Source organism: Schistocerca cancellata, chromosome 8 (assembly GCF_023864275.1).
Source record: "Schistocerca cancellata isolate TAMUIC-IGC-003103 chromosome 8, iqSchCanc2.1, whole genome shotgun sequence".
In the NCBI taxonomy this organism is placed as follows: Eukaryota; Metazoa; Arthropoda; class Insecta; order Orthoptera; family Acrididae; genus Schistocerca; species Schistocerca cancellata.
Window position 1 is genome coordinate 489,808,607 of NC_064633.1, and position 15,132 is coordinate 489,823,738.

The 15,132-nt window shown below is 47.1% G+C and overlaps 1 protein-coding gene across 1 annotated transcript in view; it reads right to left on the reverse strand.

The window, feature by feature from the left end:
• The window catches only part of LOC126095647 (neurogenic protein mastermind-like), a 149,811-nt gene that overhangs the window by 115,983 nt on the left and 18,696 nt on the right, over positions 1–15,132 (reverse strand). Inside the window, exons 5-7 of the mRNA XM_049910408.1 lie at positions 14,448–14,641; positions 11,937–12,081; positions 11,643–11,906 (exon numbers count right to left, since the gene is read on the reverse strand). Coding sequence (XP_049766365.1) covers positions 11,643–11,906; positions 11,937–12,081; positions 14,448–14,641 — 603 coding nt within the window. The remainder of the gene's footprint in view (positions 1–11,642; positions 11,907–11,936; positions 12,082–14,447; positions 14,642–15,132) is intronic.

Genomic DNA, 15,132 nt, shown 5'->3' on the forward strand with positions numbered 1-15,132 from the left:
AACGGTACGGATTGGAATCGAATGGCAGCCGGTATAAATAGTTCCCTACTTCATGATCACCATGAGGAAGTTAGGGACGATATTCTGTCCTAATGCAAAGAAATGAACTACAAAGACGGGTGATCTCACTGAAGATCACCAGCGGAACTCAAGGAGAGAGCATTCATTAAAGATCCTTAAGGGTTAAGTGGGTGTGGAACAACCACCAATGTCGGTTTCAATAAAATCTTTTCGGGTGTCAGCTCGCGTCATTATTAAACAGTGAAGCAACTTTCGAATAGAGAATTTGAACGTCTTTGCAACGCTCCTCTTCAGAAAGACTGGACTTCTGGATTCTCGGGATAGTGTACATTCTGGAATGTCATCGATTAGTCCACAGTCGAGGTGACTGTGGAGTGGTGTTTTCTTGGAAGGGTGCTTTGTTGCTCTAGCAGTGACTGGCGGGTAACAACGAATCGGCAGCGTTTCCCTGCGGCACGACATCCTTGCTCCACAGCAGTTCTCTTGTGACTGCATGTTTACGCTGGTGAGCCCGGATTTTTATCGAGTTCCAGAGAGGCGAACACACTTGTCACGTTGGTCTTCGATCGCTGGTAGCCAGCCCGTTTAATTGTTACAGAACTCACTTATTTCCCGCTGCTGCATACACGTTGGCCGAGCACTCGGGTCTCTCGTGAACTGGCGGATCTGGCACAGTGCAGGTGATGTTCGGCTACTGCCGATTTGCTGTGTTGCCGCAGTCGTACGTAGTGTTCAATGCTCCGACACGCGACTGCTAATCGGTCTCCTGATTTCGCAAGCATATACGTCATCGGATTCACGTCGAAACACCTGCAGCGAGAAGAATTACGTAAGTAATCCTTCGTGGGCCTCGAGAGACGTCGTATGTTGCGACGTATCTAAAATGAAGGGTACATTCCCTCGGAACCAACCACTGTTGAAAAGTTGATCTTGTAGTTGTTTTGGTGGTTCACAATGACGCGGCCTAACACGCAAAAATGTTGTTCGAGCTCCTTAAAGTTTCCTGAGGCACAGGGTCTAGGAACGAATGGAGAGAGGAAGGACGTTGTACGACGGACAATGATATGATGCGGCCATGTGGCCGGGGGGGGGTGGGGGGGGGGTGGACCCCCGACACTTTGCAGAGGTAGGCAGGAGTGTGGACGGACGACGACGACGCAGCAGCAGAATAACGGGGCAGCGCAGTGGGCCCGCGAGATAAGCTTCCGTGTCTTGCGCGGCTGGGCGCGGCGGCGCGGAACGCAGATAACGGGCAGCGCAGTCCGGGCCATACGGGACCGCTCGCCGCTCGCCGGAGCACCGCCGCGGCGCCTGCAGGTCGCAGCTCACCACTGCCACTGTAGTGGAGCTGGTCAGTGGCGTACGTCAGGGGCACAGTTTGATCCCCCAACTTTAATACGGAACCTGACACACAGGTCGGAATAACGCCAACTTCTCTAATTTCAATGTATCACTTTTGAGAAACTGTAACTGTTTTGAATAATAAGCCGCTCAACTTCAAATTATCATTATCCTGTGTAAAACTACTTTCCAGTACATTGTACCAACTTGAATTTAACTGAAAAATACTTACCAAGTTTCTACGAAACTTTTATCTGTGTAAATTTGTTAATATTCTGTCTAAGAAACAGGCAGAATGTTAGAAGGAAAAGCTACTGTGTAATTAAAATCTAAATTAATTTTTTTAGTGTTCATTGTCTACAGAACGCATTTCATTAATTTTCGATCTAAAAAAGTATTGCTACTTAAATTCTGCTTATATAAAACTTGTCGCCATATTCTGTAGTAACGCACCCTGTGTTACAACTGTGAAAGATTTATAACTTTTAATTATTATACCATTCATTTAAATAATACTGTGAAATATGCTGATTGCTGTGTGTTATTTATACCGTAGCGACAGCGTCCGCCGAGTTAGTACAGTTTTAGTCATATTTAAACAGTCTGTGTAGATTGTTGCCAGAAATGTGTGTAGCAATATCTGGTGCAATAACTTTAAAAAATATGTTGCGTTATAATCGTTTCAATTACCACAAATCCATCTAATTTACTGACTTTCACTATCCTACCCAAAGCTGAGTGTATTTTAATTATTATCAATAGAATTGCATTTATCATTCGAGTTTTTATCGTTCGGCGATCGATACTGGCAATTGCTCCAACAGAATCGCCTGCGGTCTTATAAAATTCATTATTTGCAGTGATCACGATCGGTATTATTTTCGCGAATTTTCCTGTGGTAGATCATGTACAACCTCCGTTACTTTCTTCAACGGAGGTTGTACCGGAGGCCAAGGCTCGAAGGTTTGAAACGTCCCTTTCGTCCGCGCCTCGCAACTTCCGTGGCGTCGCGCGAAGTCACACTCGCATCCTTGGCGATGTGCGGCGCGCGAGACAAATAAATAATGGTCGCAGGCCCCACTTTGATCCGTGAGGCAGGGTTACACCTATCACTACTGCGATGTTGTTAATTATTCCCCCTGTGGCAGTCAAGCTACTGTCAGAAAACGTCATGATGCGACCACTGGTCTGCAACTGTACACCTCTAATAGTTCCTACACTGGCGCAAACTTGCTGCTTACGGCTCCCGCCGATCGTACCAACTCACTGGCTTCAATCAGAACTCGCCCAGTCCTTCCCGTTCACTACAACACCAACCGCCCACCTAGTTTCTTGACTCCGCAACTTAAGTTTGAGCGCTGCCAACTGAGCTAAATAGGAACACTCTCCTACCAAAATGTGAAACGATTGAGCGCTACGCACCCACGCACGGGAAACGCCCTTGCCAGTTCTCTCAACTCTATGTACTGCAATAAATACTTCGTGTGTCATTACATCTGAATCAGAATAACAAACTGACAGTTGAGCATGGAGAGGGGAGATGATGTCAGTTGGCGCAAGCACAGTGTGGCTTCCGTAGCAGTAGCTGTGCCGTTCCGCTTACACGTACCCTGATAAAGTGCAGTATTGAGTTCACTTTGCAGGATGAGCTCTCTGACAGCTACTTCCTTGTTCCTGTAGCTAGCGTTGTGAGGGATACGCCATATTGACACCCATACATGGACTGTATGACAGTTGCCACAACCAGTCTCTTTGGATTTAAACACAAGTGCGGCAATATGAGAACTAGAGACATGACTAGCTAACGTTCTAAATTATTTAAATATGGCGACCTACTTTACTGTGTACGTTACAACAAGAGTGATTCAGCTTGACACACTGTAACGATGTGAAATGCTTGCTGGTCGACACACAATGTATTAAGTAATTACTGATCTGAAAATGGCTCGTCAATGATCGGAAACTAGCAATCAATACAAGAGGTTTAGCGATCTTGAATTAGGATTTTTTATCCACACATTTTAACATAAAAGATCACTTGTCTTCCGATTCGACAATGTCAAATAATGACGGAATTGTTGACAGTTAACAGCAGATGCTACTGGGCCGAGCACTAACGCCGACACCGCGACAAAAATAGATAAAATTAATGTTTAGTCTTTGTCAAAAAATATTTTAATGACCCTGGAAGACGATGACGATAATTCTTCAGCTAAGAAATATATTGTCCATTAACTCATTTTGAGGAAAAGCTTTCTCAATGAATACAACAGAATTAAAGGTACAATGTACACGGATGCATGCTGGAGCAGTTGATCAACGCGAATGGTTCAACAAGGTCACCGCCCCGTTCAGCGCGTCGCGTAAAGGGCGTAGTTTTATAACTGCAGTTTTAATTTCAATAGGTAAAGGCCAGAGATCACACTGATTTCGTACTGCGAAAAATCCTTGCGTTGCAACTGTGGTCAAATCTGCGGAACAGGACAAAAATGTGAATGTGTTCGTTACAAGCAGCTTTATCGTATATGAAAATGTGTGTGTATTCATGGCATACTGATTTACCCATAACTATCTCTTGCTCTTACTTCTGTACTGCACTTCATTACTAATAATTAGTTCGCGGAGGCCCAGTGGTAAAGAGCCAGTTTACGGATACAAAGGTCTGGGGTTCGATTCCCAGTCAGATCTAGCACTTTTCCCTGTCAATTTTCATTTCATCTCCGGCAATGTTTGTTGAGGTGAAAAATGCCGAGCTGCAACGTTGATCGTAGTACACGTTAAACTGCAGGTCCTCCGGTTAATGGCTGAGTGAATGAGTTCAAAGGTAGTAACAAGGTAAAGCTTACCACCTCCAGCAGGGCCATACCTATTAATGCAGTATGACGTTCCAAGCAATCTTTGGACTGATTACAGCTTTACCCCAACCACGAAAAGCGTCCCCATACCGTAACACCTCCATACTTCACTATCGCACTACACCGTCTCAGGCGTCGCTTAACAATGACTACTGAAATGTGTGGCTCATGAGGTACTGCTCGAACAAAGTGCTCCATTGTTTTCAACTCTCTAGTCACAGTCACTGTACTAGCTGGATTGCTCGGCGCACTTTGGAACTCACAAGTGATTTCTTCCGCTGAGTTGGTGCCATTTTTTAGAACCGCCCTCGGCAGTGCTCGACGGTCCCTGTCCGTCAGAATACGAGGACTGCGCGTTTCCAATAGACTACCAAATCAACAACAGTCGACTTGGGCAGCTTCAGAAGGGCTGTAATGACCCCGATGGCTTTGTTATTCAGGTGATTCACAATGACTAGTCCACGTTTGAGGTCACTGAGCTCTGCTGACCGACCCATTCTGCTGCTACTGCGTCTCTCCAGACAACACAAAAATCCTCGCCTCTCTGCACCCACCTCTTGGAGGATAAGAACTGCTGAAAGATTTGTTACTCGACTCGCTCCTGCACCAAGCTGTGAAGATCCTGGACTAGCATTCGGGAGAACAGCTCCCTGGTTATCAGTGGTGTCCACAAAACTTTTAAGGCAAACGCCGGGTAGTTCCACTGAAGGGTTGCGGCCGATTTTCTCCCCCATCCATCCTAATCCTAACTTGTGCTCCCTCTCTAATGATGATGTCGCCGATGGTACGCTAAATCCTAATATTCCTTTCTTCACTAATATTTCACTGTAGAATCCACATTAGTGAATACCTGCTCAACAACACCACGTGTGAACGCACACTCGCCGTTTTTAGGGTTCCGCACCTCACTCAGTAAAAACGGAAGCCTAACAGCGTCACTTTGTTGTCCGTCAGTCTCTTCATATGTTAAGAAACTTTTTTCTCTGGAAAGGGTGAAGATATCAAGTTGAAATTTATGTCAAATATTAATGTCTACGGTCCCTTGCCTGTGTAAATAATTTAAGCTTCTAAGTCAATGCAATAATGCAATGGAATTATACGGGCATTAATGTCACGTACTGTGATACTCGCAAATTCACTCATCAAAACTTGCAGATGAACGATCTATACAAATAATTAAATTTGCACAGAACTATCAGAGCGCGAGTCTTCCACTTATCCTTTTTTTCTTCTCGTAATAGTCGCACTAAATCACTCGCCACTGGACTAAATTGCTGGTCTTGTGAGAACCAGGCTCGAGGAATGTCAGCTCTACATTAGCAACGGATGTTCAGAAATGTTCACGCAGTAAGTGAACTTATACTTGACATGAAAGGCGCGTTCACTTCGCGCCGCCAAGGGCATCGGCATTTTCGGAAGTTCCACCACCGGTTCGATCGGCTCGTCGTCGATTAGGCTATGGGAGAAGGGGGTGGGGGAGATTTGGGTGTTTGCCCAGAGCCTGGACAGGTATTGCTTTCGCCCCAAGGCGTCGTTCGGCCAATATTAAAACTCTCCGCACACCAGCCAGCCACACGGCGGTCGTAATACCCTCCCCGTCGCCGAGCAATAACGCCCGCACGCGACCGACGCACTATATTTCTCTGCGGCTCGACCATTCGGAGCTTGAAACTGAAATTACTTTGACTTGGATGTCAAAGTTAATCTAATCTAAAACGAACCAGAAACATAATTAAAACTGAGACGTAGTTTTGTGCTTAAGTGTAACTGAAGTAAGGAATAACATGCCACTCACTGGAAGGCGGCTGCCCCAAAAGCTATTATCTCTGGTCACACTTTGGAAAAAAGCTGTCGAGATATGCGTAATATGCTGGTGGTCTAATGGTAAAGTGCGTGTCTGGAAACAGAAAGGCTGCTGGATGCAATCTCAGTGGGACCACAGAATTTTTCAGTCTGCCTCTCTATGATATGAATATTCGACAGGAACGACAGGTGGGTCGGATTCCGTTTTAAACTGTAGGTCCCCTTCCCTGTTAGGATTACTGGGGTTGTTTAGAGACACGCAATCGACAAGTGGCGTCCTGTCGAAGACTTACATCGTGTCGTTGAGCCACGAGAAATTATAATAATAATAATAATAATAATTATTATTATTATTATTATTATTATTATTACTAGTAGTAGAAGTAGTACTTATTGATACACTGTCGTACAAAAAAACATTCTGAACATGAATACAATGAGTACCGTTGACGTTAAGCAACTTTGTTTCAAGTTTTTCTTTTAAAATTACGCCAACTGTTCTCTATAGACCTGCTGGGTGTCAGGCTGGATGTTTGTGAATGATAGTCCATTCTGTCTAAAAAGGTGAAATCACAGGGCCTGGTTGTATGGAGTGTAGCGTGACTGCAAGTCTTGCTTTGGTATACAGGGTGGAACCACTAGGAGCTTGTTCCACGAAATTTGAAGTGATCCAAAACAAAAAAGGAAATTTTGCTTTTTCAATCCTCCTCTTGTCATCCCTCTAATGTCTCGCAGTTTGACAACACCGTCGGTGCCACCTGCACACCTTTGTTGTTCATTTTAAAAATGTCTCTCTACATAAACAGGCATTTACCGATCCCTCTTGGCCGATGAGATAGGCAACCCTTTCGACACCCCTCTGATTTTGCATGCGGCAGCAGGCGGAAGAGTAGAGCAGGTTGCCTGTCCCGCCTGTGGGTAGGGATCGTTGAATCAGTATCACTGTAGGGACAATTTCGAAGTACCCACAATAATGGTGCTCGAAGGGCACCAAGGGTTTTGCCAAGCCGGGTGGGGGGGGGGGGGGAGGGGGAGGGGCGGGGGCGGTCTTAAAGCAACCCTCTGGCATTTCATTCATGTCCTCCTTAATGTCACATCTCCCCGTGCACAATCCACAAGACAGAGAGACAAAGAAGGGATGAAAAAGCACTAACACATTTTCCTTATTCGCGTTACGTTGAAGTTTCGTCGCTAGTATTTCCACTCTGAATACCACAGATAACTTTTGACCATGCTACACTCTGCAAGGGTGAGATCACATTCATTGTATGTAGAGAAGGATTGAAAAGTCCTGGGGCTGTCAACAGCATCGAAGATTTTCAATAAAGTCGTGCTGTTGCTCATCGCACTGGAAACTGTCGTTTTCGAGCCGAAATGAGTGGAAATCAACTCCCAAAGGGAGAGGGTGATTCAATGGCGCCCTTGATGCCACCTCCCGAGGCCTCTTCGCGCTGACTCTGAGCGGCGGTATCTTTGAAGTGTTTTCTTTCACCACTCATAAGAAAACCGCATCATTTAAAAATGGGCGTCGCAGTTCTGACTTCCATCGCAGTGGCATCAAACGGAGAGGGTGAAATATGGGTAAAATGGATTGTGACACGTCCCCGATGGCGATGGGCAGAATTGTGGTTAAATTTGGTGCCGATGTGATGTCATTAACCATTCATGAACTTATGAGCTCTGGTCTTTTTCTCGCACGTGTCGACACCTTGCCGTTTTAAGCGTCGCCGATACCGAACGTAACTCGCAAGCACCAGTCTTTTGCATCTTTACAGGGGAATGTCGTAGATACCTGTGGGCGAAACTTCACAGTTCTGCGTCACAATGGGAGACAATTATGGGGTTTCAAAAAATTGAACCTTTAATTCCATTGCGCAGAGTAGTTCCAGAGCAGCCAGAGGGACAAAACTGGTTTGCATGTGGCCGAAGGTCAGATTCCGAACAGGGCTTCTTTGGAGACTAAGAGACAGCGTCATCTCGACAATAGCTCAGTTCTGGAAGTAGAGTTTCTCCATCGATGGAAAAAGGTAATGCTTCTGCACCAGAAATTAACCTTACAAAGTATTCTACGTCTTGCCACACATGTACCGCTACTGATAAAAAGGCATATGAGCTGTATGCAGCAAAATTTTTGTCGAGTGTAGTAACTCAGATTTATTTTTTGTTATCTATTTTCATTCACATACGTTGCAAACAATTGATTACAAATGAAACGCACCTTCATCATGTAGAGCTGCATTACCCTAGTTACGGATCCAATAGACTGTTACGGAGGATTACAGAAAGAGAGATGCTGAACGCTCAACTCACTGACTGCCCATCACCAGACAAACGGCTGTCTTCCTAAGAGCAGGTGGACTTTGCGTGTGTAGAACTTTGACTCGAGGTGAGACGCAGACTGTGTCGCACTGATTGTGAAAGATGGCCAAATGTCCATCATTAGACAGTCGTATAGTGGTACTCTGCCAATAAGGACACTGTAAGGTTCTTTCCATTGTAAAGGAAAACATGAACATTTTTGAGTTACTACAACGTCTGAAAATAATCTTTTCTTCCAGTCTGTGCTCCTGTTATATGACTATAATGCCCCAAACCGTAATAGCTTTCGGTCTCCGATCAAGTTAGTAAATGTCACTGCAACACAATTTCTGTGGTGGTTTTTAAGGAAAGAACTGGTTCTCATATCAATCTATCGGAATCATTGGCGAACTTATAGAATATTGGCTTATTCACAATCTAAATGTTTGTGCGTATTGGCATTGATGAAAAGGCTAGTACGTGCCGTTACCACTGCAACAATACATCTATATACACGGTGCTCAAAAACAGTGTGAGAAGGTCGTAAGTGTGTTGCAGGGTAGGTTGTGATGATAAATAATTATTAAGGAAAAAATTCGATACTTTGCGCCCTTTCCGAGTTAATTAACAAGTTACCCAAAAAGAACGTTGCGCGCGTGAATTCAAACGGCCTGCCAGATACACTACGCGATCAAATGTATCCGGACACCTAGCTGAAAATGACTTACAAGCTCGTGGCACGGTCCATCGATAAGGCTGGGATTCAGTATCGTGTTGGCCCACCCTTAGCCTTGATGACAGCTTCCACTCTCGCAGCCATACGTTCAATCAGGTGCTGGAAGTTTTCTTGGAGAATAGCAGCCCATTCTTCACCGAGTGCTACACTGAGGAGAGGTATCGATGTCGGTCCGGCAGACCTGGCACGAAGTCGGCGTTTAAAAACACCCCAAAGGTGTTCTATAGGATTCAGGTCAGGACTCTGTGCAGGCTAGTCCATTACAGGGATGTTATTGTCGTGTAACCGCTCCGCCACAGGCCGTGCATTATGAACAGGTGTTCAATCGTGTTGAAAGACGCAATCGCCATCCCCAATTTGCTCTTCAACACTGGGACGCAAGAAGGTGCTTAAAGCATCAATGTAGACCAGTGCTGTGATAGAGGCACCCAAAACAACAAGAGGTGCAAGCCTCTCCATGAAAAAAAAAGACCACACCATAACGCCACCGCCTCCGAATTTTACTGTTGGCGCTACAAACGCTGACAGAGACGTTCACGGGGCATTCGCCATACCCACACCCTCCCATCGCATCGCCACATTGTGTACCATGATTCGTCACTCCATACAACGTTTTTTCACTGTTCAATCGTCCAATGTTAACGCTCCTTACACCAAGCGAGGCGTCGTTTAACATTTACCGGCGTGATGTGTGGCTTATGAACAGCCGGCTCGACCATAAAATCCAAGTTTTCTCACCTCCCGCCTAATTGTCATAGTACTTGCAGTGGATTCTGATGCAGTTTGGAATTTCTGTGTGATGGTCTGGATAGATGTCTGCCTATTACACATTACGATCGTCTTCAGCTGTCGGCGGTCTCTGTCAGTCAACAGACGAGGTCGGCCTGTACGCTTTTGTGCTGTACGTGTCCCTTCACGTTTCCTTTTCACTATCACATCAGAAACAGTTGACCTAGGGATGTTTAGGAGTGTGGAAATCTCACATAGAGACGATGACACAATCACATCGGAAACAGTGGACCTAGGGATGTTTAGGTGTGTGGAAATCTGACGTACAGACGTATGAGACAAGTGAAACCCAATCACCTGGCCACGTTCGATGTGCATGAGTTTCGCTGAGCGCCCATTGTGCTCTCTCATGATGTCTACTGACTTGTGAGGTCGCTTATATGGAGTACTTGGCAGTAGGTGGCAGAACAATGCACCTAATATGAAAAACGTATGTTTTGGGGAGTGTACGGATGCTTTTGATCGCATAGTATACAATTCGTGTCAGTTTTCCTCAAAGCGTCGCACGAGACCGCTCAGCATGTGACTTGGATTCGATGCTTACTACCATCGCACGTCCAAATTTTGTCCGCTCTCCTGCTAGGTTTTAGGAAACCAAACGAGTAACACGTTCGGCGACACCGTCGCTAGCGTGCCGCTTAAATTTGCACGCAGCTACCGGATTGTCTAACTTCAACGCTAATTAACTTGGAAACGGCGCCACGTGTCGGATGTTTTTCTTAACAATTGTTTCCCAGCAGAATCAACACACTAACACGCTATTCAGTCTGTTTGTGACCCCGCTGTCCTCACCGCAGATGCGTAATTTCTTGCAATCTTAAGCGTTTTCGTGTCCTATTCTAGCCGCTTATTGTGCGGGGGGTAAAACGTTCGTGTACATGCATCTGCACGTAGCGCATTCTCTCTTGTTATTGTGATGTCAACGGGAAATATAAAGTGGTGGTGGCAGAATTGCTCCAGTCTTCCTCGAATACCGGTCTATCACACATTCGCAGCTGCAGGCGTGTGCACACGTCCTATGCTATTCCATAGCGGTGTCCAGGCGTATACGCACGCCGCTTGGGTTTATTACAACGGTACGGCCATCTGTAGGCGTACTCAATTGTCGATCTCTCACTGCTGCATCTCAGTGAACAGAAAAGTCTCGCGTATTTGTCATGCAACATATGTGCCTCACTGCGTGTTGTCATTTGCAAAAAGACGTTGTTTCGATCCCGTGAATCGTTTATGAGATATGACTGTTATGATCGCATGACTCGCGATGCGCAAGGACGTCAATGGACGCGTCGCGCGCTCGTCCTTCAGATATACAACCCATAACTCGAGAACGAAATGAGATATGCTTCTGCTCCGATTTTTAAATACAATTTCTTACGTTTTCTACATTTGATTTACTGCAATGCATGAGCTAAAATCAATCACATGCGAAGTTTACGCAATGCGTCTTTACCTCTGCAAAACTCTAAAAGTTCGTGCAATACTTTAGTTAACTTCATGCAGCCCTATACGTATGACGGATAAGGAAATGATTTCAGTTCTTTATCAAGTGAAGACTTTAAGATGTGCAAGAATGAAATTTTTTCACTTAATAGTTTTCGAAAAATCGGATGTTTAGCATCTGATATCGGCCGGTATGCCGTCAAGCAGCAAAGGCACCAGCATTTGGTGATCAGTACAGCAATAACAAAAGCAGGCTCGGCAAGGAATACAAAGAGTACGTGTGTAGCAGCGAAAGGGTTGAATATAGGCAGTGAGGCGTTTCTTCTCAAGTTGGCCAACGTGCCAGCGCGCCCGCCTACCTGTATGTGGTGCTGCTGGAGCGACAGCTGCTGCGCCTGGCTGAGCGAGAGTCCGGGCGCGGCGGGCTGGCGCGCGCTGGGCACGCCGGGCGCGGGCTGCGGCGGCTGCGGGGGCGGCTGGGGGCGGTACTGCGCGCCGGCCGGCACGGCGCCGTACTGCGGCGAGTACTGCGGGCCCGGGCCCGCCGCGCCCAGCTTCGGCCCCGGGTAGCCGCCGCCCGGCGACAGCTGCTGCGGCGCCGGCGCCTGCTGCTGCTGCTGCTGCTGCTGCGGCGGCGGCGGCTGCTGCTGCCCCTGCTGTTGCTGCTGCTGTCCCTGCTGCTGTTGTTGCTGCTGCTGCGGGGGCGGCTGCCGGCCCACCCCCGGCGGCGCCTGCTGCCCGCCCGCGAACAGCTCCTGTTTCACCTGCGCGCCGCCAGCGCCGGCCGGCCCGTAGTCGCTGTCGACAAGCGCGCTGCTCGTTCCTCACATTCCACACAATCGCGACGTACAAAAGGCGAGTACACCTCAGGCCAACCAACGACAACAGACCACATAATTAGCCGAGGTACGCTTAAGGTCAACGAACGACAAGAGTGAATTCGGTCGAACGTTGACGGCCAATGCTATGGCGTCCAGCTTCTCATCCACACCACCCAACGGCTCGGGACCGAGGGTTCGGCCGTGTCGGAACCCAGCTCGCTCTGATAACTTGCCCTACGTTGCTCATATTTTGTTATTGTTCTTCTGGTATCGTGTATCAATGCTGTCCCACATGTGTCGCGAAAATGGCAACGGAATTGCAAGTTCCGTACGACGCCAGTAGTGACCGCGCGGAATGTCGGCGGACCCGCTGAACCCACAGGCCCAGCAGCTCTGGACTACAAGCGCCCTCTGCCGCCGCGACACAGGACGGCGGCAGGAGCCACTCGCCCGACCTGCACTCACACCTCCTTCGCTATGTCGTCATCGTTCGTGCTCGGTACAGTGAGCCTCGTCCTTGTAGCTGTTGTATGAGCTGCACTATCTCTTGCTGCATTGTTTATAATCAGCCTTCGTACGCTTGGAGGAATACAAGTTAAGTAAATCTTCTCCTTGCTGTGTTAACTTGTTCACTAATCATTTCTGCTCCTGTCCACCTTTCCTATGACGACAGTTGCAACACCACTCTGTAGCTCACGCTCCTTGCTGTGAGTACCACATCATCATTCATGACTGTTATAGGATAGCGTTTCAATTTTGTCGCACCACACTGCTCCCTACGCTTTAAAGGAGAGGTCGTACGCCAGCGTCATTTCTTCTTCTTCTTCTTCTTCTTTTACTGATGATTACCTTCTTGCAGTAAAATAAATACGGCACATGCGACGACTTTCATCACAATATCGGTCGGTGAAATCGTAGTTAAAAAGCTAGTTTGTAGCAATAACAAAATGAGAATAGTCTCGGCAAGTTCTCTGAGCCAACTACGATTCCATCTCGCCGAATACCTCGGCCCAACTCCTCCGTTTGGTAAGGTGAGAGGCCGAGTGCCGAATCCATTGGCTATCGTTCGTCGGCTTTCATTGGCCTCATGCGTACACGCCTAGAATTGCAGCTAGCTCTAAACGTGACACTGAAGTGCGGCGAGTGTGGAGACCCAAATCACGTGACGGTAGGCGTGCCCCTTTCCAACGGCTTTCATTTAATGTAACATAAGGCAACGATTCCCAGTCGCGCGTCTGTGGCGGCGTGACAGCGGAGACGCCAAAGCTACCGCGATTCGACTGCTCGGCACATCACCGCTTCGGTGTCTCCGCTGTCGCGCCACCACGGACTTGCATTTATTTACAATGAACGAGTGTCACTGCGCACAAAGACGACTACGGCCGCGCGCATTGTGTCGACACTGCCGCCGCACTGCAATCGTACCTTATGGTAAGCCTTTGTAGACTGAAGTGACTCATCGGTACGTAAATGTCAAAACTGTGCTCCATGTAATAAACATTTCGTGACTCACGACACATTTTAGGTGAACTGAACCCACCGCCACCGAACTTCCGGTTGACCAGTGACGTAACGACAGAGCGCCGTGTGACTTCAGAAACGAACGAAACACTGACATCTGCTTTGGTGACAGACAGTTCTGTAGCGTAACTCGAGAGCTAGGTTAGGTTGCAAGGTGACACTTCGGTTGAGAGTTGGAGAAGCCAACGAATGTGGTCTTGAGAGTAACAGTAATTATATCAATGATTATTATTTTTCCCTTCTTAACTTTACTGAATTTTATCAGTGTTTTTCACCACAAACATTTCGCTTTTCTTTACAAAGCACATCTTCTGCTGTCCACTGTTCTTTCTTTGTTTTTCGACATCAACCTCCTCTATCAACGAAAGAAAAAGAAGTGAACTTCAGAACATTTAAACAAGGGGCAAAAACACTAAGTAAATCGACGCAAAATTTATACGGGAAAACTGTTTTGAATTTAGAAATACCAAAATGTACGAACCAAATTATGCATGTGAAATTTCCAGAATAGCCACTCAGATGCTCTGGAAAAAGGGAAAAACAAGTCTGCTGAAAAACTCAAATTTCAGTACGCTTAACACGGTAAAACAGACTATAAATATGTTTACAGTGCGCATGTTACACATATTGGACTTTGATGATTTATTTTCGTCCACCTAGACGATCACACGGGTGGTATCGGTGGGTTCGGTATTTCCGTAATTTGTGTCAGACCGGGAGTGAAACCCCTATCCCGTGCTTATCGGGTGCTGTGGCCTAACTCGCAGGCCCCCTGGTACCACTTCCCCGAACTACTAGGAAAGTGCGTGCAGCGTGGCTCACCCGGCCGGCGATCCGAAGGGGAAGTCGTAGGGCGATCGCTGCGGCGGCGGCGGCGCGGCGCCGGGCGCGGGCCGGCCGAAGCCCAGCTGCGCCTTGTGCTGGTGCTGCTCCGCCATCTGCTTCAGCGTCTGCGCCGCCGGGCTCAGCTCCGCCTTGCTGAAGTCCAGCGTGTACGGCGCCAGCCGCCCCGACACCTGCCGCGACAACACGCAGTGAACAGTAAACACAAACCACGACAAAAAGTCTAGGAAACGTTTTGAAATTGTCTTCGCGTTTGTTGAAACACGAAAGGTCCTCTCATTATCAAACACTGGATGAGTACAATCTGCGTAATTTGCGCTCCATTTGAAGCAAAACCATGTTTTTTGTTGTTGTTGTTGTTGTTGTTGTTGTTGTCTTCAGTCCTGAGACTGGTTTGATGCAGCTCGCCATGCTACTCTATCCTGTGAAAACTTCTTCATCTCCCAGTACCTACTGCAGTCTACATCCTTCTGAATCTGCTTAGTGTATTCATCTCTTGGTCTCCCTCTACGACTTTTACCCTGGACGTTGCCCTCCAATACTAAATTGGTGACCCCAAGATGCCTCAGAGCATGTCCTACCAACTGATCCCGTCTTCTAATCAAGGTGTGCCACAAATATCTCTTCTCCCCAATTCTATTCAGTACCTCCTCATTAGTTATGT